Raw genomic sequence first — 23,284 nt, 5'->3', positions numbered from 1 at the left:
CCCCTGCCAAGGTGCCCCTTCAAAATCTCATCTCCTGCTCTCCACGGACCCAGTGTGACTTTCCCTCTCAGAATCGGCGCTGAGGAAAAACACAGGCCCAATTAAACATGATTGGTTGAAATCTCCAAGGCAGATTTATCAAATATGTATCCCATTTTAACATTTGCTAATTAGATTTTCTTTACGTTTTAGTCAGGCACAACTGAGAGAGAGGATGGGCGTCATCAAACCTCTCAACACCCGTGCTCCTGAAATCGTTCCGCTCCAGCGACGCACTTCAGTATGTGCTAAATGCTTCAGTAAATCAGACTTTGCACAAATATTAACTGGAGATCCCTGATGGATTTTGACGCGATGCTTGATGGCTCGCCTTCATGCAGAATTGTGTAAACGTGTGTTTTTTTGTAATTGCTGTAAATGTGCAGTAGGTGTGTGATTTAGCCAGTTTGATGGAATGCATTATAAACGCTGACCGACGTTAACACTCGCGCCTGTAAACATATCACAGAGGCCTTTAGGGCAGACAATGGCCTCTATACTGATGTCTGTGCGAGCGCGTTCGTGTGTGTTACTGTACGTGTTGTGTATTGCCATCCTGAGATGAATGAGGTGCTTTTTGAAATATCAAATATCTCGTAAATCAAAGCTGTCGCAAGTGCGTGTGGACTGTGGGAGTGCGGGCCTGTTTGCGGAGCTGGGTCCGAGCCAGAACTTGCATGCTGCTCAGGAAAGAGACCTACTGACCTGCTGAGCTCCCAACTGTGAAACCACATTAATAGAAACATGCTCACTTTGCTAACTTTCTTGCCAGTAGGAATCCATTGAGCTTTTTTTTTTAGAGCGACAAGCTGCTCCCCGGGGAAATGACAGCTGAATGTGCATCTTTTTAATCATTAACCATATGCATGGGCATTTGTGTGTGTTTTTTGTATATCTTATTTGTGCATGTATCTATGTGCAGGTCCGTTTGGCAGTAGTGTAGCCCCAGATTCTGCACTAGAGCTGGTGTCAGAACTGCGTGCCCAGTTGGAGGCTCTTAAAGAAGAGGAGCAGAGCATACATTATGGTCTCAGCATCTTTGATATTGAAGAACCAGCCTCTAAAGACATCCTCAATCTAGAGAAGGTACCTATTCACTGCTGTTACAGTAAAAATGTTCTCCATACAATACAACACTGACACATTCAACGCTAAGCAAAACAGAGCACAAACAGCTCTTTGGCTGAGGGAAATTCACTGTGTAAATGCGAATTGAACACTATTGATGCTGTTGGTGAAGGTGATTTCTGGTTATGGTGATGTTTAGATGGTGTTCATGTGCGTGTGTTTGTAGGGCATGGATTACCTGCAGCAGGTATGGGAGATCGCCCAGCAGTGGGAGGCTCTGTGGGACGAGTGGAAGGGAGGTCAGTTGGCCTCTCTACAGACCGAGGTCATGGACAACACCGGCCAGAACATGTTCAAGAGACTCCACAAACTCAGCCGAGAGATCAAGGCAAGCCAACGCAACTTACTCTGTACTCCTGGTGCTCAACCTTAGTCAGTTTCAAATAAACAATGTTAGTTCTCAGAATAGAACAGCACAGACTTTGTTTAAGCTGTTGTTAAAACTAAAATTATACATAAATATATTAATATAAAAATAAAATATTAACAATATTAGCATTATTAAAAATAAATAAAAAAATAAACATAGGCGGATGTATTCTGCTGTTTTAACGAAACATTCATTCAAAATCTCACAAATGCACATCTGATTTTCTTTGTGGGAAAGTGATCAATAAGGTCGCCATAAGCAGGTACACTACCTTTCAAAACGTTGGGATCAGTACGATTTTTTTTTGTTGTTGAAAGAAATTAATACCTATATTCAGCAAGGATACATTGAATTTTATCAAAAGTGATGAAGTACATTAGTAGTGTTGAAAAATATTTCTATTTCAACTAAATAAATAAATGCTGTTATTTTGAACTTTCTATTCATCAAATAATCCTGGGAAACAATAATCAATCACAGTGTCCAAAACATTAAGAAGCTCAACGGTATTCAACATTGATCATATTAATTAGCAAATGTTTCTTGAGCAGCAAATCTGCATAGTTGAATGATTTATGAAGGAGAATGTCACACTGAAGACTGGAGAAATGCAGCTTTGCAAATGAAAATAGAAAACAGTTGTTTAAATTGTAATAATATTTCACAATATTACTGTTCTAAGACTTCTTTCAAAAATGTTACCAACCTCGAACATTAAAATGGTAGTGTGTATTGTAATGTAAATTATATATCAAATAATCTTTCACATTTTTTGATTTGCTAAGGCTTCATTTTCATATTTCATATCATTTCAGTATTGCAGCAGACTCCTGTTGCTTCTGTCCTGGTGTGGTAATACGAGCACCATAATATATGTGAATATATATAATATTTTTTAAATGATTCATTTAATTGAGCGTCACAATTAGCGGATTGAGTACTAAGATCTTGTACAGACCCTTCACATTAAAAAATAGCAGCCATCGGGCCGACACGTAACGGCTATCACGGCGTCAGTGATGTCTCCGTCTCTCACTCATCTTCTGCTGTTCTCACACACATACTGATGCTACTTCATTAGGGTCCAGCAGAGAGACTCATTCCTTCGTTTCCCTTTGTAACTGTGATAAAAGCTCTTTTGTGTAGCTAATTACCCTTTAAAGCTAATTTAGCTTCTCTTCTCACCAGCTTCTCATTATCCTGACATTTAGCTTTAAGCAGATTAGAAACACCTGCTTGCTTCAGACCCTTTGGGTGCTCTTCCACTGACAGGGGATCAGCCCATCACAACACAGCACTCAGCATTTTACACTTCAGCCTGCAGTGGGATCCTGACTATTATAGAGTAATGATGGTGAAGTGTGTGTGTTCTTTCAGGACAAGAACTGGGAGGTTGTGGACTTCACTAAGAGCAGGATTGAACAATTTAAGAAAATCATCCCACTGATCACAGACTTCAGGAATCCAGCCATGAGAGAGAGGTGGGGGCGCGCACACACACACACACAGACACACACACAACAAAAAAAAGAATCTCCCCAAAAGGACAAGGATTTCGGATATTGCCATCTTTGTGAGGACATTTTGTCCGCAAAATCTTTCAGAGGGTTACATCAGTGTGATTAGCCAGCTGTCTTGAGGACATTTTGTCCCCAAAATGTAGGGTTTACCAGGATTACACACACACACACACACACAGTGGTGCTTAGTCCACGGGTAATTTGTTTTTTTCCTTGGGTTGATTTCCACCCAATTTTGGGCTACTTTTGACTTGCCATTGGGCTTCTTTTGTTGCACCGACCTGGCAACCCTGCACACAAACACACACACACACACACACACACACACACAAATCATGTCCTCAGCATAATGAAATGTCATTCTCGCACTAATCCTCCTTATCAAGAGTGGTTCCTGACAAAAATGACACCGTCGTCTTTCATGTTGCCTCTTCTCTGGACAATCGCTCTTTATAACTGCTCTCTGTTGGAGAGATTGCCTTCTTTAGCTTGCGACCTGAGGTCTGTTGTGAAGTCCAGCTGATAATCATCAGCGGCAGCGGTTTGGTGCCGATTACTGTTCTAGGATCAGCTGTAATCCCACACCCTGACAGCGAGCCCTCAGTTACAGCTCGTCACCTCTCTGTATTCTATCACGCAGAGCATTTGTGCACTCCGGCGCCTTCCCTGCCGAGAGAACGCAACATTTTCTGCTCTTCGCTTTTCTTCTGCCCTGTCATTCGCTTCCTAAGCCATTTGATTGGATCTGGCATTCCCAAAACAACAGCCCATCGGCCCCAATCAGGCGTGCTACAACAGCCCTGGTGGAGACGCCAGAGACAGGCCTCACGTTCCCCTGATGACAGCCGGCTAATCACACTGATGTAACCCTCTGAAAGATCCCTGTTAGCGTCTCCCGCTGGCCGGCGCAGCACATCAGGGAAGCAGATGAAAATAAACAGAGCTCCAGCCTCAGAAGTCCATGACCGACAGAACGGGAAACGAGAAGAGCGAAAGAAAAACAGGCACTCGTAGCAGAGATCGCGTCCCAGAATGCCGGGGCCCGGTCTCAGAGGGGCTAGTCATTGGCAGGATGGGTTTTATGAAATAGCGGTGTTGTGTTTTGTTGTGGATCAGATGTACAGTCGGTCTCTGTGGATTTCTTTGAGAGAAGACAACAAGCTGTGCGTCATGACTACGGGATCTCTCACGGGAGAATTCAATCCTTGCGCTGTCGTCGGCCGTCACACCTGTTTATTATGACAAAATCTGACCGTCAACATGACTAGTGACCAGTCTTTTGTGACTAACCAGCGCAGTCTTCCTTCAGCTCTCAAAATACTTTGAATAGCACACACTCTCATAATTTTAGCGTAAGAATTCCATTAGATATTTTTATTAATGAATCACCAACCTCATCTCTCCTAAAGGCCTACACAATAGCTCTGATCCAAAACCTCTTAAGATGCCTCGCAGCCTGCTGCCTACATAGACAGCGGTCTTCTAAGGCATCATCCTAACCACACTACATAGACGGCAACTCACATCTTACTCAATGTTTTTTCCTATAGGGTTTGGCATTAATGTTGCTAAGAAAACAGGGTGATACCCTAATAAGCACACAAACATTGGATAAAATGCTTTATTTTTAGTTACACTGAACTGTGTTTGTGTAGTTCATATATATATTATATATTATAAATATTGATGCTGCTTTAGAATCTGTCCAAAATGAGCTTTCTTAGCAGGCAGCATAATTAAGTTGCCTATCTTTTGGAAAAGCCTTTGAGTTGGAAACTGTGTCTATGATGTCTTAAAATGCCAGCCCATAGGTTTTGGTTTTGGAATAGATCAAATGGCTTTGATAAAAGGTTTTTTCACCCTATTTGAACTCAGATTCATATGTCAGTGTCAAAGGGTTTTGGCCAATCAGATTTTATCATCAAAAGATGGTGTGGATTTGTTTATTTTAGACACTGGGATCAAATAAGGCAAGAGGCGCAGCAGACGTTTGACCCGACCAGTGAAGATTTCACTCTGGAGAAGATTGTGGCTTTGGGTCTGGACCAACATGCCGAGCGTATCAGTGACATATCAGGAGCGGCCAGCAAAGAGCTCTCAATAGAACAGGTATGATATTCCCCTCTCTCTCTCAATCCCTCTTCAGAACTCTCTCTTTCTCATTTGGCTTCATTTATTTCATTTTGAGTATAATTTGACTCTTTAAAAAATGTATGATTCTTCAGTGAAAGATCCTACAGAGAACAATTTATATAAAAAAAAGAGTGCTAAAGTGCAACAAAGAACCCTTTTCTTATCAGCTTTCCTCTGTTTTGGAGTTTGCTAATGTATATGGTTAATTGCAAATTAACAGCGTCCTTCAACTTGGCAGGTTCTTCCGATCAGTGTATTGGATTCTGCGTTTTTAAAGCACTTGTACTAGAAGTGTCAAAGAAAGAGAAATCAAATTGTCCTTGATCCTTTGAGAGAGTATTTGAAAACACATTGAAACTTTCATTCAAAACTACTTTACTGCATCACTCTCGAGTAACATTATTAGTGGACCTCATATGAAAAAATAAAATAGTTAAAAAGCATATGCTATGATGCAAATAGTATCAGGCTATAAAACTCATTTTCAGTTGTAACTGGAAACTTCATTTCTTCCTTATTTCTTTTGTCGCTGTGAAGGACTGTGGGTTCATCAAGGTTCAATTCTCTCTGCTCCTCTCACAGTGCATAAGATCCTCAGAGGTTCGGTATGTTAAAGAGAAAAAGAAAGTCACTGTCAAGAGGATTATGGTCAGAGGTCGGGTTTGGAAGGTCAAAGATGATATCCTCAGGGTGACATCCTGTAGTCAGACCGCCCCAGTAGAGAGTCTGGCCTCAGTGCAGATGTGGGTTTCATTAGCCAAACAGTTTGAATGGAAAGGAGATGGTGGTCTTGAGCACAAAGCTATCAGACTGTTGTGGGGTTATACTTAGAGTCAGATTTTGATTTATTTGAACCCTTAGGCCTGCATTCACACATTGCAGCAAGTGGCAGAAGCATCCTATTGAAGCAGCAATAAAAGTAGGGCTTCGGTGCTAAGTTTAGTTTTGCATGTCACTCTATTGAAGCCTGTTTCTGCCTCAAGAGTAAAAGATCAGGTCAAAATCACAATGTGAGTCACACTTATGAAAAATAAATGTGTAAATGTGAATTAATAAAGTCACAATCACAAGAAATAAAGTTGCACACAAATTTGAGTTCAGTATAGAACCCTAGAGTTCTTGACTCAATTTTAGAGAACCCTTTATACCAAAAAGGATCTATACAGTATAAGGAGAAATTTCTTAAATGATTGCATAATACTTTCATGCTTAGTGGTTCTTTAAAAAAAAATCTGAAGTGTTTGCAAGCTGTTTATTTCATAAAATGTATTTCAACTTAAAAATGAATTAAAACAAAATGAATGAATTCAAACTAAATCTAGTTTATTAAATCAAAACTAAAAGAACCCTTTAAGGTTTTATATAGAACCTTTTCTTTTAAGAGTACAGTTACCAGTTACATTTCTAATTCATTGAAGAATAAAATCACAGGAAATCAATTTCCACAAAAATATTACACAGCACAACTGTTTTGAGCATTGATTATAATAATAAATGTTATTTGAGCAGTAAATCAGCGGATTATTTTGATTTCTAAATATTTAATCAATCTATTTTGATTATTTAGATTTTTTATTATTCTGATGCCATCCCATGAATAAATTACACTTTAAAATATATTAAAATAGAATGGTTATTTTAAAATGTAATTTTAAAGGCTGTATTTTACCGTATGTTTGATTAAATTAAATGCAGCTTGGGAGAGTATGAGACTTCTTTCAAAAGCATTTTAAAAATTGTAACATGCCACATTTTATAACTGCTTGTTTTTCCTCTGGTGCGGAAACTGGCTTTTACAGATCTCATCAGAAAACGTGTCGAAATGCACTGTAAAACCTTTTTATTAACACAATATTTGCTTTTACGAAGAAACATAATACTTGATCGAATAACTGCCCTATTACTCCGCCTCTAAAAGACCTCAACATCAGGCCTGATGCAAATTCACAAACAGTACTTTTCAATATTCAATAAGACTGACTGAATCCAGACGCTTTAAACAGTTTATAGCTATGTTTTGGGTTCTGTGTAAATTAATTACCAATTGGATGTAAATGTCATTCCACCTCCTCATGTAAATTAGATTTCATGGCGATCAAGTTTGTAATAATCCTCAACGGCCCACTTCCGATATCCATGATATAATTTGTGTTATAATTTATAGCTGTTATTGGAAGAAATGTGCAATGTGGTAAACCAGAAGTCACTTTATTTTCTGCACAGAGCTGTTACGCAGCAGAAATGCCTTTAGTGTAAAAGCACAAGCTACATTATATGCCGCTGACGCAGGATGTGTGAAACAGGCCTAGAAAGTCGACTGGTTTATAGTCCTATTTTAGACTTAAAAAGGAACATTTCCTGGACTGTGTTCAGTAATAGTGCAGTACAGTATGAGCGCAGTGCTGCTGTCCCCAGGTCATGTGTGGCGGCCACAGGGGAAATGAGCCTTGCGCTTAATTTCCTTCAGAGCAGCCTTTACTGCCCCTGCAGAGGAGATCTGCCCTGTCCAGCTGTCAGACTGTGGGAGGTTGTACTCCTCCCTCTCTCCCTCTTCCTCTCTTTCTTCTCACTCTCGGCCCAGGGAGATTCCCAGACGTTCAGATCTGTGCTCGCAGAGGTTACAACAACACAGCTTTGGTTCGAGAGTGGCAATGGGAGAGCAAAGCCTCATAACCCCCAAAGCACAGAGCGGTTCACCCAGAAGTCACCCGCAGAGAGAGAGAAAAGTAGAAAGACAGATAGAGTGTAAATGAGAAGCTTTACTGGCATGGCGCATGGCTGGTGTTTCTGGAAAGACTTTGCAGGGGCCCAGATTAATGATATTTCCCTGTCACAAGTCGCCTAGTCTCGCGTAGCCGGACCTTCAGACTGACGGCAGATGGTCTGGACTCCATCACAGCTTTCATTGGCCAAGGACCGGTCAAGAGGACGTCTGACCGACATGTAAAGCAACCAATCACAGTTCATTTTGTTTCGTGTCATGTTTAGAGGCGTGAAAATGTAACGTTGATGTCCCTACGATAAAATAAATTATTCATTCAAGAACATTGTGCAAGTTTACTGCAACAATGGCGCCGCAAACTTCACAAACTTTTGACAATCCAGCGTTTAGTTGATCCTGATAAGCGCTCATTGTCACAGTTGCTAACACGAAAGCTTTCTTCTTCTTCCATGAGAGGGTTTGGCTTCACACCGGACGCAACACACACGTCTCTCGGAAATCCTGTAGAATTCAATCAGATGGCGTCTTTGAAACGTCTAAAGTGGAAACACCTAAAGTGTTTCCTATTTTCTGTGCCTTATGCATCAGATGTTCAGAGGCTGAGACTATAAGTCACCTAACCTCCTCACAAAATAGATAGCTGTCTTTTCAGCTCTAAAGGTGCAGTCACATTTCAGCAAATTTTTGCAGGCAAGAATGTCAGTAGGATAGCGATTGTATGATTCACACAGCTCAAAAAGAAATCGCCCTCAAGTGAAAGTTATGATCGCATGGATTCCTTGAAATTCGCTGAATAACAGTAAATATGACCCCACCTTAATACAACAAAATGCCACCTGAATAGGCAGCTCACTATGTTTTGAAATGCACTTATGATGCCCAAAAAATACCGTCTTGTTAGGTAGCTCACTAGATTCAAAACACAGCCAATGTTCGGACGTGCCTATGATGTCTTAAAATGTTGTCTATGCAAGCAGCTCACTGGAATTTAAAAGACTTCAAGTGTTTGAATGTTTGAAAGATGTCCAAAACTGCTGCTAGGTAGGTTGCTTGCTAGGTTTTGAAACATATCGTAAATGAGAAGTGTCATTGGCGGATTTCTATTCATGTCTGGTGTTTCTATGACGTTTATTGTGGGGGAAACTTTGCGGGGGCCTCGATCGATGTTCTTTCACTGTCACTAGTCGCCTGACGTCCCCATGAGACCGATGGCTGCCCTTCCAGCTCTAATACAATCTGGCGTTCAGAGCTGAGGTGGAATGTGTCTGGAAAGATTAGTGCTAACATTAAAAAGCCTAATGTTGACCTCTCATTCACAGACACTGGAAGGCATCACGAAGACTTGGGAGGAAACGTCTCTGGACATCACACCCTACAAAGACAAAGGTCACCACAGACTGAGGTGAGATGCCAGAGGTTTCAAAAGGTCAAACGTCAAGAGGTCGTAGACACTCGCAGGTGTTCAGTAAGCAGAATGTTAAATAGATGATAATGATGATTCAGCATCCTGACGTGGCAGTGCATTTTACTTTATTTTATTAAAAAATATTTAATTTGCCATGTAATTCTCCTCAGAAAAAGAAAACACAAGACCATCAAAATAGTGAAGATTAACGCACACACACATAAAAATGTGTGTCTTTCCTAGCTGCAGCTTGCTACAGCCTCCAGCCTCCACCAGTAGATTTTCCATCTTAATTGGGGAGTTGTCCTAATTGACTTTGCCTAATTGATGTATTGGATTATTTTTTCCTGAGACGTAATTTTACCATAACTTTCATGCATTTCCAGTCGCGAGCTAATTGTCTTTTGTGGCAGACTCACTGTCCACCGAGGGACTGGTACTGGCTTCATCCATGCTGTTAAGGCACCGTAATGCGAATATGTTAGTGCCAAAAACAAGCCATAGCCTAAAAAACACCATTCCTCAACATGATGGAGCTCCCTGCTGCAGGGAAGAACCGCCACGCGTGATGAGCCAGTGACTCCACATTATCATAATACTCTGTGTGACACAACCACCACTGAGAAAGAGTGAGCAAATGATACAAAACACTGGCTGTGTTTTAAAACCTAGTGAGCCGCCTCCTGCATACTGGACAGAATTATAGGCATGTTCAAATGTTCTTAACGGATTATGATGTGCAAAAATTCTGTCTAGATAAGCAGCTCACTAGGTTTTGAAACACAGCCAGTATTTGAATGGACCTTTGATACCCGGAAATGCTCTCTAGATGTGTAGCTCAGCAGGCTTTGAAACACATCTAGTGCTTAAATGCACCTTTGATGGCCAAAAATGCTGTTTAGATGGGGTTGGGAAACACAGCCACCGGCCGGACAGCATTGCTCTCTCAGAGTCCGGTTCAAATCTGTGTTTGACAGCAAGCCATGTTTCATACACAGATTAAATGGCTTATCAATGCCAGGGCACCTTGAGCTCTCACACAAACATAATTACTATCAATCTCCCTGGAGAGCAGGACTCAGAATGGCTGCTTTAAGCCTTCTGGGCAAACAAGTCAAGGGTCCAACGAAGAACATAAACTGACTGTCTGTGAATGAATAAACACTAGCGGGGAAAGACATTTCTGTATTTAGATGAGCTCAAATGATGCTGTTGCTCTTTTTGGTTTGATTGAGACCATTCGGGAGTTTCACAAAGGGTTCATTGCTTACAATTATAGAAACGAGCTGTGAGCAGATAAGAGCTGGAGAGGATGCTTTGTGCCTATGGCAGCCGCACAAAAGCTCTAATCTAACAGAATCATTTTTATAAGCAGTCTCCTTCCCAAGGGCTGAAAGTTTTCTGAAAATGCCTTCAGGCCTCTTCGTATTTAGCTGGAAGCAATGTGTGTGTACGAATGAGGATGTTTATGTGCAAGTTGCATGGATGAATCGGAAACGGGTCAGTCTGTGCCTGTTTGTCCGTTTTGATGTAACAGCAATTCCGGATTATTGTTTTTTATACCTTAATGGAGGCTTCTTATTTAGATTCTTTCTTAATTTTCCATTTCATTTGTGTCTGTTTTGTCCTTTATGAGTGAGAGTGCCTCTGGAGACAAATTGGCCTATGATTATGATACTGCTTATGTGATATTGCACTTGCATACATATAAGTGCTATGTCCCCATTTTGATAGCCAAGTAAACGAGTCTGTACTTAGCTATAGTTTTGGAACAACATTTTTCCTAGAAGTGAGCTTAATCTGACAAAGACGTGCATAAATAAAACAAATACTAAAATAAATGTAAAAGTTAGAAAAGTGTGTATATATATATTATAAGATAAATATTAACAAAATTCTGTACTTCTATCCTTCACAGCTACATTTTAATTTGCATCGAAACAAATATCCCCATCATCCTTGTGTTTGTGTATGTACTTTATGTTTAGTGAAGTCAAGCTTACGATAATAAAACGATTCAAAGATGCTAACAGATTACAGTTCTGCTCTAAAAAGACAATAGTGCCATTACTCAGCTGGAGTCAGTTCAGTAGTGTGTAGTATCCAATAGTGTCAGTGACGTCAGGTCAGTAATATAACTGAAACTGAGTATTAAGTGTTGCGTAATGCACTAATACGCAGAGTCATAAGGACTGCAGCTATCTGTGCTATAACCTGTCATATGCGTCAGTGTCTCACACCCACCTGTGAGAGAGAGAGAGAATCACAGGGGGTGGTGTCTCACTGACAGGTAGGCATGTGAAGAAAAAAGCGAGCGAACAGAGATATATAGAGGAAAAGGGGGGAGATTTTTATTGCTTATTTCTAGAAGCTTAGATCCTGCAGAACAGAGAAAGGACGTGGTCTCTCTCTCTCTCACTCTCTCTCTCTCTCCCCCTGTTTAGCACACATACCTGCTGGTATTGTTCGTCCCCGTCAGTGCTGCAACAAAAGGTGGACATATGCTTTATCTTTAGTTCTCCCTCTCTCCTCTTTGATCACTCTATTTCTTCCTCTTTTTTTTTTGTCAGTGGTGTATATGCCATATCAACAAACACTGTGTTTAGTATTCAGCGGTGGGGTTGTATACCGGGGACAGAATCAATTCCAAATTACTCAGGCTCTCAATAACGGACAGCCTTGTCCGCAAGGAGAAAAGATGATTAATGATGATAGTATTCATGATAGAAGCTGAAGTGTGCGCACGCACAGATGGAGCTGTGTGTGCGTTAATGGTCCTGCAGTGAAGAGGCTTTCTGTTTGCTGCCGTGTACTTATAATTGAGCGTTTCCACACATTTAGCAGGACGGAGTGCAAATCACCTGTAATTACCACCTACAGCCCTGCATTGTACGCACAGCACACACACACACACATTGTATAAATACGGTGCACAGAAACATCTCTTTGCCTGCTCTGCAGTTGCAAGAGTGACAATTCTGCAGAACATGCATTAAAAGCGTCCTGCACCGAAGGTTCGACTGACCGAAAGACTCTCCTGGCAGTCATAACGTAACATTGAGCGGAGCCAGTGGGCGAAACGGTCTATAATGACGCGGGACAAAACGTGCATGCAAACACTTTTAGCATATGCTACTTCTTGTAATTAAATTAAGACACATACGCTTCCCTTACCAACACTGTATTTTATTTCAAATTTGCTACGGCGCACATTTTTTGTCCTGACGCACATATGCTGCTGTTTGGACGCACACACACAGATGCGGATGAACGTCCCAGCCCTGCTTTGCTGATGACTCTGTATTTTGAGAGGTCATGTCCTCCTCTATGTGCTTTTCTGGTAGTTTACTAAAAAAGTGTGTCTGTGTGTGTGTTTGTGGGATTTTCTAGTAACAATAAGCTGTTCAAAACAAAGTGAGATGCCTATGTTGACAGCATTTTTAGACATCACCGGCTTCAATTTGAACGCCGGTACACGGTCTAGGTAGGCTGTGTACTTTGGTAAGCAAGATTAAGTTGACTCTATAAGCAGAGAGAATAGCTACACATTCTAACTCACACATGGGGTGCGTCTCAATCAGCTCTCTAGTTCAAGGGTCAGGGCTCTGATCATAGAGACGGCCGTTTTAAAGGCAAAATCCTTCCAGTGCACTAAAACATTTGCTCCCTAAAAAGTCCCACAATGCTCTGTGAAAACCAGGGAGCATTTATGCTCACCGTGTTCCCTTAACAGACGTTCTGAAGTGCGAAACAATCACGTGAGCCAACTATTCAACTATATTGCAGCATGAACATAAATTGCTTGACAGGTACTGAACATAATCTAGCTAACATTTATAATTAATTTATGACTGAAAAGTTGCAGGTATATGTAAGAAAAATAAATGTGAGAAAACGATCAGTTCTGCTGTTGTTCATAAATACCAGTCGTGACGTTGTACAACAAGGGCTGATTGAGACGCACCCATGGTCACTTCTCTAGATGATCAGCATTCATTGCTTCATAATGGCTTTAGGGCTTTAAGCGTGACTCATTGGGCCAGGGTAGTACAACACTGCCACCTAGTGTGTGTGCATATGTGTGTTTACATGTGCGTATACACGTGTATGTGTGTGTGAGATAAAGGAAGCAGGAATGTCCTGACCATCTGCTGCACATTAGAAAGAGACCCCCAGCCCAATTCAATTAACATCCACAAGCCCCCTGATTGGGCTCAGGGAGAGAGAGAGAGATGGGAAGAGAGATAAAGGGCATTGCAGGACTCTCTACCCTGCAGTAAATATGAGTTTCAGCATTCTCTGATGAACTCCTGCCTGACAGCGGGGCGAATGGAAAAGTCATTGATCAAACGCACACACACACACACACACACACAACAGTAGACTCATTCTTTGAGTTTGCTATGAAACAGAGGGAGAGATAAATAAGTACTCTTGATCTATGAACATGTTTGAAGTTTTGTTAAAAAAAAATAAAAAACATTTAAAATGGAGACACAGAGGGAACATTTAGTTGGTGATTCTCTTTATTTATCCTTATTGCTGTTTATCTTTTTTTTTAATTAATTTAAATCTGACAAAACTTTACTGGATGTCCCCTATTTCATTTGTAACATGTTAACATGCATTTTAGTGCCTGATATTGTGTTTTATTTATTTATTGTATTTTTAGAATCATTGGATTAGTGTGTACTCTGTAGTGATTATAATTCAAATTATTGTATGTCCTAAATTAAATTGACACTTGACTTGACAAAAAGTCCTAGATATGTTCATGTGAATAGCATAGTAAATGAATCTTTTCTTGTCTGCAATATACATTGTGGTAACTGTGGTAGTAGTGACTGCAGTCAGACACTGTAGTGACTGTCAAATATCTGCATTTACTGTCTCAGAGGCAACTACTGGTGAAGGTGGAACTAATAAAAGTGGGTTTTGATCAAAGTATAATTAAATTAGCTTTGAAAACACTTGATATGAAGAAATCTTACACTCTAAAACAGTGATTACATTAAGACCCACTGTGACAGACAGCATAGAGCTGCAGAATCCTAAATAAAGACCAGTCTAAATTATGTCAAAGCATTCCAGCCGTGCTTATTTTATTGATAACTTGCTCATTATTTGCAGCTCGTTTATATTATATGGTGATGTTGATTTGATAGGCAACAGCCATAATTGTGCATAGAATTTCCTTTAGTTTATTTAGTACAAGTAATTGTCATAAATGGGCAACATGCCTATTTTATACGGTTAAAAAAATGCCTACATTGCAAATATTGTTTAATGCAAATACATTAAATGCAAATATTGCTGTCTTTTTAAGGACATTGACCCTTATTTTGATAGCTAGTTATTTGTACTTGTGTATATGTGATAATTCTGTGGCAGTAGTAATGTAGTCCGCTCTCTCACCTGCTGCTCCTCTGAGAACAGCCTGCAGTGAAGACACACAGTTAGATGATGTGATGAGACAGATGCAGTGTGTGTGTGTGTGTGTGTGTGTGTGTGTGTGTGTGTGTGTGTGTGTGTGTGTGTGTGTGTGTGTGTGTGTGTGTGTGTGTGTGTGTGTGTGTGTGTGTGTGTGTGTGTGTGTGTGTGTGTGTGTGTGTGTGAGAGAGATACCGAGAGAATGAATCCTGTCATCACTGCACCTTTCCCACCGCTAATGTTCATGTGTGTGAGTCCGAGTCAGAGAGAAAGAAAGAGTTGAGAGTACGGCTCCTGTGATTGGTCTGAATCAGAGTTCCTGCGGCACACAGGCTGAGTGTGTGATCACTTAAAGCAGAGGTGATCATTTACAACCTTTCTGAGTGTGTGTGAGAGCAGCCGTGCTGTACTGCTTTCATCCATATTTAACTATATTAAATTGATAGCAACAGTAGACTATAATAAACACAATTACCAATATATAAAAGGGAAAAAGATTAAGTAGATAAATCAAATAATATACATATATTGGGTATGCTAAAGTTTGGTAAGTTGGTAAGATTGGTAAGATGTCTCTTATGCTCACCAATGCTGCATTTATATAATCAAACACACAGTAAAAAAAATAACAGTGAAATATTATTAGAATTTAAAAGAACTGTTTTCTTTTTAATATGTTTCAGAATGTAATTTATTCCTGTGATCAAAGCTGAATTTTCAGCATCATTACGCCAGTCTTCAGTGTCACATGATCCTTCAGAAATCATTCTAATGCTGACTTGGTGCTTAAGAAACATTTATTATTATTATCAATGTTGAAATAATTTATTTTTTAATATTATTTGTGGAAACCATGACATTTTTTCAGGATTCTTTAATAAATAGAAAGTTCAAAAGAAGAGCATTTTGAAATAGAAACCTTTTAGAAACATTATAAATGTCAATTTAATGTACCCTTAATGAATAAAAGTATTAATGATAGTGCATTTTGTTTTGTTGTAACACCTGTTAAAGAGCGTTGAACCACTTCCACAGATAAAAGATTTGCATTTTTCTTTAAGCTCTTCCACAGCCAAACAACTGGCAAATTTAATCACTTTTTATACATTGATCAGTAATGTTGGGATTAAAGTTATGAAATATTTCTGGAGTTATAGACTTTGCAATCCACTTATACTGTAATGGCTTGAAGCTCATATTAACTGCCTGGATGTGGGGGTTTAAACAGGTTTTCTGCCATTCATCTTTGGATATATCCTGTTATATTCTGATATATGATTTTAATGATGATCATATTCCAAAAGTTTGTGAGCAGAGGAGCTCATCATGTGTCATTTATTCATATACTGTAGCATGCAGAAAGGCAGAGCGTACTTGCATGAGTTCTTCTTTCTCAACCATCATAACTTGAGTTTATTGTGCTGTATTTTTATGGTGGCTTCAGGCCAAAATACCAAGTCCTCATAAGTGCACTTAAACTTGATTAAAGCTGCATTATGATTCACAGAGTTCTTATGTCGTGTTCTAAATATATTAAGAAACATACTTAAATGGAGCATAATAGAATATAATTTGGGGTCAGTAAGATTTTTTTAATAGAAATGAATACTTTTATTCAGCAAGGATGCAATAAATTGTTTAAAAGTGACAGAATCCTGAAAGAAAGTTTCCTAAAAAAGAATAATTACGCTTTGAGTACCCAGAAAAGCACTATATAAATGTAACAAATTATTATTATTATTATTATTATTAATCAGAAATGTTTCTTGAACAGCAAATCATCATATTAGAATGATTTCTGAAGGATCATGTGACACTGAAGACTGGAGTAATAATGCTGAAAATTCAGCTTTGATCACAGGAATAAATTAGATTTAAAAACAGAAAACAGTTCTTTTAAATTGTAATAATATTTAACAATATTACTGTTTTTACTCTATTTTTGATCAAATGAATGCAACATTGGTGAGCATGAGACTTTTTGCGAAACCCGACCTTCCAACCCCAAACTAGCAAACTAGTGTAATTTATATATTACAAATTAGGGCTGCCCCCCAACTAAAGATTTTTCTAGTTGACTCGTAGTTGTTTATTTAAGCAATTAGTCGACTAATTGCATGTTTATATGAATTTAATTAAATATATACTGGGGGGCTTAATATATAGCCTATTCCCTGCTCAAGCGCACACATAAAGCTTTCCGCAAAGCAAAATAGCAAGGAGTCATTTTAATTGTTTATTAATAAAGTAGTGTTTTCTGAGTCAGTGTCAGTTGACGATGCTGACTTCCATCCACTGATGGGCAGTAACGCGTTAGAAGTAACGCGTTACTGTAATCCGATTACTTTTTTCAAGTAACGAGTAAAGTAAGGGATTACAATTGCAAAAACAGTAATTAGATTACTGTTACTTCCCCGTAAGCAGGCTGCGTTACTGCGTTATACTGCGAGACTGTCTCGCGACGTGAGCCGTGACTCGTGAGTGACAATGACATGAGCGCCGCGAAGTCAGTGGTAAACACTATGGCAAGCGATCGCGTTCAAAAGTCTTTAAACGAAACGCGTGAATTTTGACGCGTCAACACGCACCGTTTGTCCGTGTTCAGACGTCCTGTTTATTCATGAACGATGTCGTAATGGTAAACTGTATGCACGTGCAAACATCAGACATTATATTTGTTCATGAGGGATAATGCATTGGTACGTTGTGAGTGATGTCAGTCTTATGTCATGATTTGTCATGCCTTTTTAAGTTGTTCGTTTAACGTTCTTTCCCAAGGTAGAAAAGTCAACAGCTCTTAGAATGGGTCTTTTATTTTAGCAAACTGCCAAAAAACCTTTTCAGACTGTGTGCAGCTGAACCAAGAAAAACGTAAGATGGAGCTGATAAGCATGAATGGCAGAAGAAAAAGACTGCAATTAAAAAACAAAACAAGAGAAAATTATTTTAATGCAAGCAATAAAAAAACTGCACACATCAGCTGTGGAATAAAAGAAAAGAAATGCATGATCAACTAGATTAAGGCAAACTCCTGTCTTAATGTAAACCCTGTCCACCACCCCCAAAGGTTTCACAAAGTTATTCTTGCCACTGTAACTTATGGCTTCCTAAAGACAGGTTTATGGGTAAATAAATTAATAATAATAAAAAATATATACCAGGGCTCAACATTTAAGCCTTTTCATTTGTCCTTCGGTCGGTCATTCACTTGTCCGAGTAAAAACATTTGTTAGAACAGGAAAAAATTTTGATTTTTTTGTGTGTGTGTTGTAAATATAATTTATTCCGAATCAGTATTCTCATCAGTTCAGTCAGCTTTAACATAAATATAAATCGGCATATTTATGATATTTTAACCTTTATAAAGGGCATTTTTCAAAAGTAACTAGTAAAGTAACTAGTAAAGTAACTAATTACTTTTTCCAAGTAACTTGACCAACACTGCTTCCATCTTCGCAGTAGTGAACGCGCCTTTAATGAGAAATGCACCTTTCATACGGATTGCATAATCAGAGAGTATTTGTTTTCGATTCAAATTAATTAATTTAAAGTAGACATTTCAAGCTTTCTATAGATATATTTGTCATGTCTGTGAGGCAAGTAGCCTATACTCTTTTGGTTAATTTTTGTAACTCGCTCCAGTTCACGGAGACTGAGACGGCAGAAAGCGCAGTCTGTTTGTTTTCTTAATTTTACAAAAGCACAACGTTTTGTTTTTATTGTGAGTTTACACAAATAAAATTAGACCCTTTATGCTGCGTTCACACAGAACGCGAATTGAGCGTTCTATCACGTCTAGTTGGACGCTTGAACATTTTGAATCCACTTGCGCGTCCAAACCGAATTGGACGCGCAAGTCGCGCATATAATGCAAGCGTTTGAAGCAAAATAGACGCACGTTCGAGGCGAAATTTGCTTCTTGTGGAAGGGGCAAGTGCTATCGCGCCGCAGGACCTCCAGATGCGCGTCAATGCGTCTTTACATTGACTTAACATGGAAATCACTTGCTCCAGACGCTCAATTCGCGTTCGGTGTGAACGCAGCATTACAGTTTCGAATGATGCATTACATGACCAATAATGACTATTTATATGAGTAATAATAATGAATAATAATGATAATTTTAAGTGGTTTCCGCTGTTACCAGAAAAAAATCCAAGTGATAGCGCTGGCGCCTCCATGTCATGCAGGAAGCACGTTAATATTTTAGCTTAGACTCAGAAAACACTAGTTTATTAATAAACAATTAAAATTGCTCCTTGCTATTTTGTCCGATTTTATTGCTTTGCGGAAAGCTTTATGTGTGCGCTTGAGCAGGGAATAGGCTATATATTAAGCCCCCCAGTATATATTTAAGTACTTAAATTCAAACACTTGGATATGCTCCTTATAGCGCACATTTATCTACAGTAGGTTAACATTAGAGTTATGTAAAGTTGCTGCTACTTACATGTGTCAAATGATAAGCCATATTTGACCTCGATGGATGATAGGCGAATGTTTGGATTTCCTGCTCAACATACTGTAATTACCACACAGACCCGCCGTTAATGATCTGTCCCTCACGGAATGCGTGACTTCGCCACTTCCTGTGGAGTTTCTTTTCCTACAACTAACCGACTTATAACATTTTGGTCAACTAAGCCTTTTCTCGTCGACTTGTGGTCAGTCAACTATTAGGGGGCAGCCCTATTAAAAATATTTCATCTAATTTAAATGATACCAAATGCACATGAGAGAATGTGTCTTTGTCTTTGTGCTCTAACCTGTTGATCTCCTTCCTAATATATTCATGAAATGCAACTGCAAGTTCCACTAATATCAGTCATTACAGACAAAGGCGTTCACCTCCACCATAAATGCTCTTGGACTTCACTTGTGTTTTTCCCTCCGGCGCTGCTTCAGTGATGTGTGTCGAATGCTATATGTGTCTGTCATGTTGCCTGGACTGGAAAACAGACAGATTATTCCTCTGAGTGTGTGTCTGTAGGTGCCGCAGGCCAGAGATTGTGCCTGGTTTCATGCTGTCGCTCGGGAGGTCAGGTGGCCCACGCCTGTCACTCACCTCCTCTTATTCTCTCCTCCTTTCTTCTTTCTCTCTTTCCCATCAGCCCTGTGCTTCCTCTCAGAGAGAGAGTGTGAAGAGGTTGTTTTAAGGCATTTACACTCATCTTTTTCACTTTTTTTGTGCCCTTCACCAACTGACATTGATGTGCAAAGTGCAAAGTGTGTGTGCAGTGCTCCTCCGTTGCTCATATGCACACACTCTGCATGCAGCGGCATTGGTTAGAGCTTGGGGAGATGGAGAGACAAACAGAGATGAATGACACACACACACACACACACACACCTGCGGCTTCAATCTGAGAAATCAAGAGATGTGTGTCATGTTTTGTGCCTGTGTGTGTGTGTGTGTCTTTCCTCCGGGTTCGTGTGCTCGTGTGAATGTATGCGAGTGTGTTTCTGCGTGTGCATGCGGACATCAGGTGCCGTTGGCATGGAGACGGCTGCGGCAGCGCGTGAGGCTGCTGCCATGGCAACGCAGTACGCCGAGGAGGGGGGTCGAGAGCCACTGCTGTTCACTTTGTCCTCTCTTTTGTTTGCTTCATACATCGAGCTGTGTGCGCGCCAGAGAAAGGGATGTGTGGTAGTTTGTCGAAATGAATAACAGACAGAACCTTGAGCTCTCTATATTACCTTATTTTATTTCAGTTGTATTGTGAATGTGCCTTTTATAAATATGCTTTGTGTATGTGTACATGTTTGGCCATAGTTATGATCATCAAAAACTGGCGTTTGAAGCAGTCCTGACTATTTAAAATGCTCACAAATCATGTTTTGATAGATTGTCTAATGTCAACAGGTTGTGTGAGGGTTCTATTGTGAGGGTAAGGTTTAGTAAATACTATAATCTTAGTATGAAAACCATTGCAGCCAATATCCTAGTAATATGCATGCTGATATGCCACTAGTTAATAGTGAGAATTGGACCCTAAACTAAAGTGTTACCATAAAAAATATACAAACTTTCGTGTGTGCACTTGTAACTGTTGCATACTCATGAGAAACTTTTTTTACATGCTCACGTGAATTTTTTGCATGCTCGCGTGTTACAATTTCCGGTTTATGGATGATTTAGCATCTGCGTGAATTCGCAGGGATCTTTTTGCTAAAAATTTGCCATTTCTTTATGGCAGTACCTCTAATATCAAGACCTGATGTCCGGTTTAACACATCCTCTGTGGCGACTGAGAAACCGCGCCACAAAATGGAACAGTTAAAAGTGCTCAAAATGTGGATTTCGTTAGGCAAGTATATTTATATTGTCCCATATAAACCTTTAACGGGCAATTAAAAAACATTGGTACAGTAAAATTGAACTTACAAGTGGCAAAGAAATGCTGAATTCCTTCAATTCTAACTGTTGCTAGCACCGCCTTAGACATAGAGGACAGAAGGGAGCTTTGCGTTATAAAGGGGAGGCTCACGCGTCAATAAGTGACAAATGTAGATTCAGCCTCATACTAGAGCAACTGCTCTAACGAAATTTTTATTTTGAGCACTTTGAACACAAATTTTATGGACCCTTGAACTTGGCAAACTGGACAATGTACACATCCGTATTGTGCCATCAGTCTATTTCGCGGCACGTTTTCTCAGCCGAGACATAGGATGTGTTAAAGACATAAGCCCTTGATATTAGCCTACAAGTACTACCCTAACGAAAGCCACATTTTGAGCAAACAGATTGCTATTAATTCATGTGCCTCCACAGTGTTGGGGGTAACGCTTTACAAGTAACGCAAGTTGCGTAATCAGATGACTTTTTTCAAGTAACTAGTGAATTACAAAATAAAATAATAGTTATAGTAATAGTTATTAAAAATAATAACATTATTTTGAAATTTACAAAAAGAGATCTCAGTTACTTTTTTAAATAAGAAATACAAGTTACTTTGTTTTCCTGTTTATTGCCTGACAGCTCTTCTGTCCACATGTTGAGATAAATTGTGAGTAAGTGCAGAGGCATTGTGTGTGAACATGATGGTTATTGTACAGTAGTTCTAGACTAAGGGCCCTATCTTGCACCCAGCGCAATTGACTTTGTACACCAACGCATGTATCATTCCTATTTTGCACCCGACGCACAGCAGACTTTTCCCTCCACAGACGCACGCCGGTAAATTAGGGAATGAACTTGCGGTTCAGCGAAAAGAGGAGGTGCGTTCCGGCGCAAATGTTCCCTGGTGCTATTTTGCAGTTTCAGAAAACAATTCCACCACAGACCAGGAAAAACCTAGTCTAAAGTCAGTGGCGCATTGTGCATGTTATTCATATGCTATTTTAAGGGCGCATGCTTGGCCATAATGTAGCGTGTGCACAACGCGCATACACTTTGCTCCTCCTACACAGATGCAGCAGTTCCCATTTTTGCAAACCATACATAATTACAAGGAAAAATATTACCACACGAGGGAAATCATTGCGGTGTCCATGAAGATGTGAAAAAATAGGCATAAATCTAGCTTACAAATTTACCCAAATTATTATACGCCTGTTCAACCGAAGCTAATTTGGGTGGGTTTCTCCCATCCCCATACAATGTCACTTCTCTGTCTTTTACGGCCCTGATGAGAACGTCCGTCTCCTCGGCTGTGAACCGCTCCTGGCGTGCGCCCTTGGCAAATCTGCCGTTATAATAGCAATCCGCCATGGAACAAGCGCGCCTGCTTTTAAAGGGAATGTGAGATGTCGCTCTGATTGGTTTATTGCACGTTACACCCAAACCACACCTATGAGTAATGTAGCTACTTTAGACCAACCCATTTTAGATTTGTGCCCACAAAGTTATTTGCGTTTCGCATTTGAAACTTGCGTTTCAGATCGTTAAAATAGGGCCCTAAATGTGAACATGAATTTATTAATATCAGATTCGGTGTTCCTCTAAATGAATAAAAACAGTGAAATGCAATCTCTGAATATTAAACAAACCTGCAATAACTAAATGTTCAATTACACAAATATGCTTTATGTATTTAATCTCACTTTATTAACCGATGTATTTGCTACTGACCTGTGATCATCCAATTCATTTATGCTAAGGAAAAATGACTTTAGATAAACATCAAATTTGTTTATTTTATTTTATTTTTTATTGCTGAAGTTTGAACTTTCTTTTCCTGTGTCCTATTCTTCTGCAATCCAGAACAGAGCAGCACAGCTGAAAGGTTTGTTTGGGCTGCGCCCTCTACTGTACAGATGTGAATTTGCATTTCCTTGCATCTGCACTTTTGGTGAGAAAGGGCCTTTACATTTGCCAAAAATAGAATTTTTTTTTTTTTTTCTTAAAAAACAAACAAGCAAGCCCAGCCCAGGTGAGAAAAAGCAACATAATGCATTACTTTCCATACAAACAAACTAAGTTGTGCAATTAGCTAGTTTTTAGGAATTAACGCAATATTGTAATGCATTACTTTGAAAAGTAACTTTCCCCAGCACTGTGCCTCCATGCACTCTTTTTCTTTCTAGTGAGATGG

The 23,284-nt window shown here is 39.6% G+C and overlaps 1 protein-coding gene across 1 annotated transcript in view; it reads left to right on the top strand.

The window, feature by feature from the left end:
* dnah2 (dynein, axonemal, heavy chain 2) overlaps window positions 1-23,284 on the top strand; it is a 154,784-nt gene that overhangs the window by 59,845 nt on the left and 71,655 nt on the right. The window contains exons 24-28 of the mRNA XM_079867707.1: window positions 962-1,125; window positions 1,334-1,495; window positions 2,915-3,018; window positions 5,010-5,166; window positions 9,232-9,314. Of these exons, the coding sequence (XP_079723833.1) occupies window positions 962-1,125; window positions 1,334-1,495; window positions 2,915-3,018; window positions 5,010-5,166; window positions 9,232-9,314 (670 nt within the window). The remainder of the gene's footprint in view (window positions 1-961; window positions 1,126-1,333; window positions 1,496-2,914; window positions 3,019-5,009; window positions 5,167-9,231; window positions 9,315-23,284) is intronic.

This window comes from Squalius cephalus (genome assembly GCF_949319135.1).
Source record: "Squalius cephalus genome assembly, chromosome: 3".
Classification (NCBI taxonomy): domain Eukaryota; kingdom Metazoa; phylum Chordata; class Actinopteri; order Cypriniformes; family Leuciscidae; genus Squalius; species Squalius cephalus.
The sequence above is the reverse complement of the archived record's forward strand: the minus strand, read 5'-3'. Positions and strand labels throughout refer to the sequence as shown.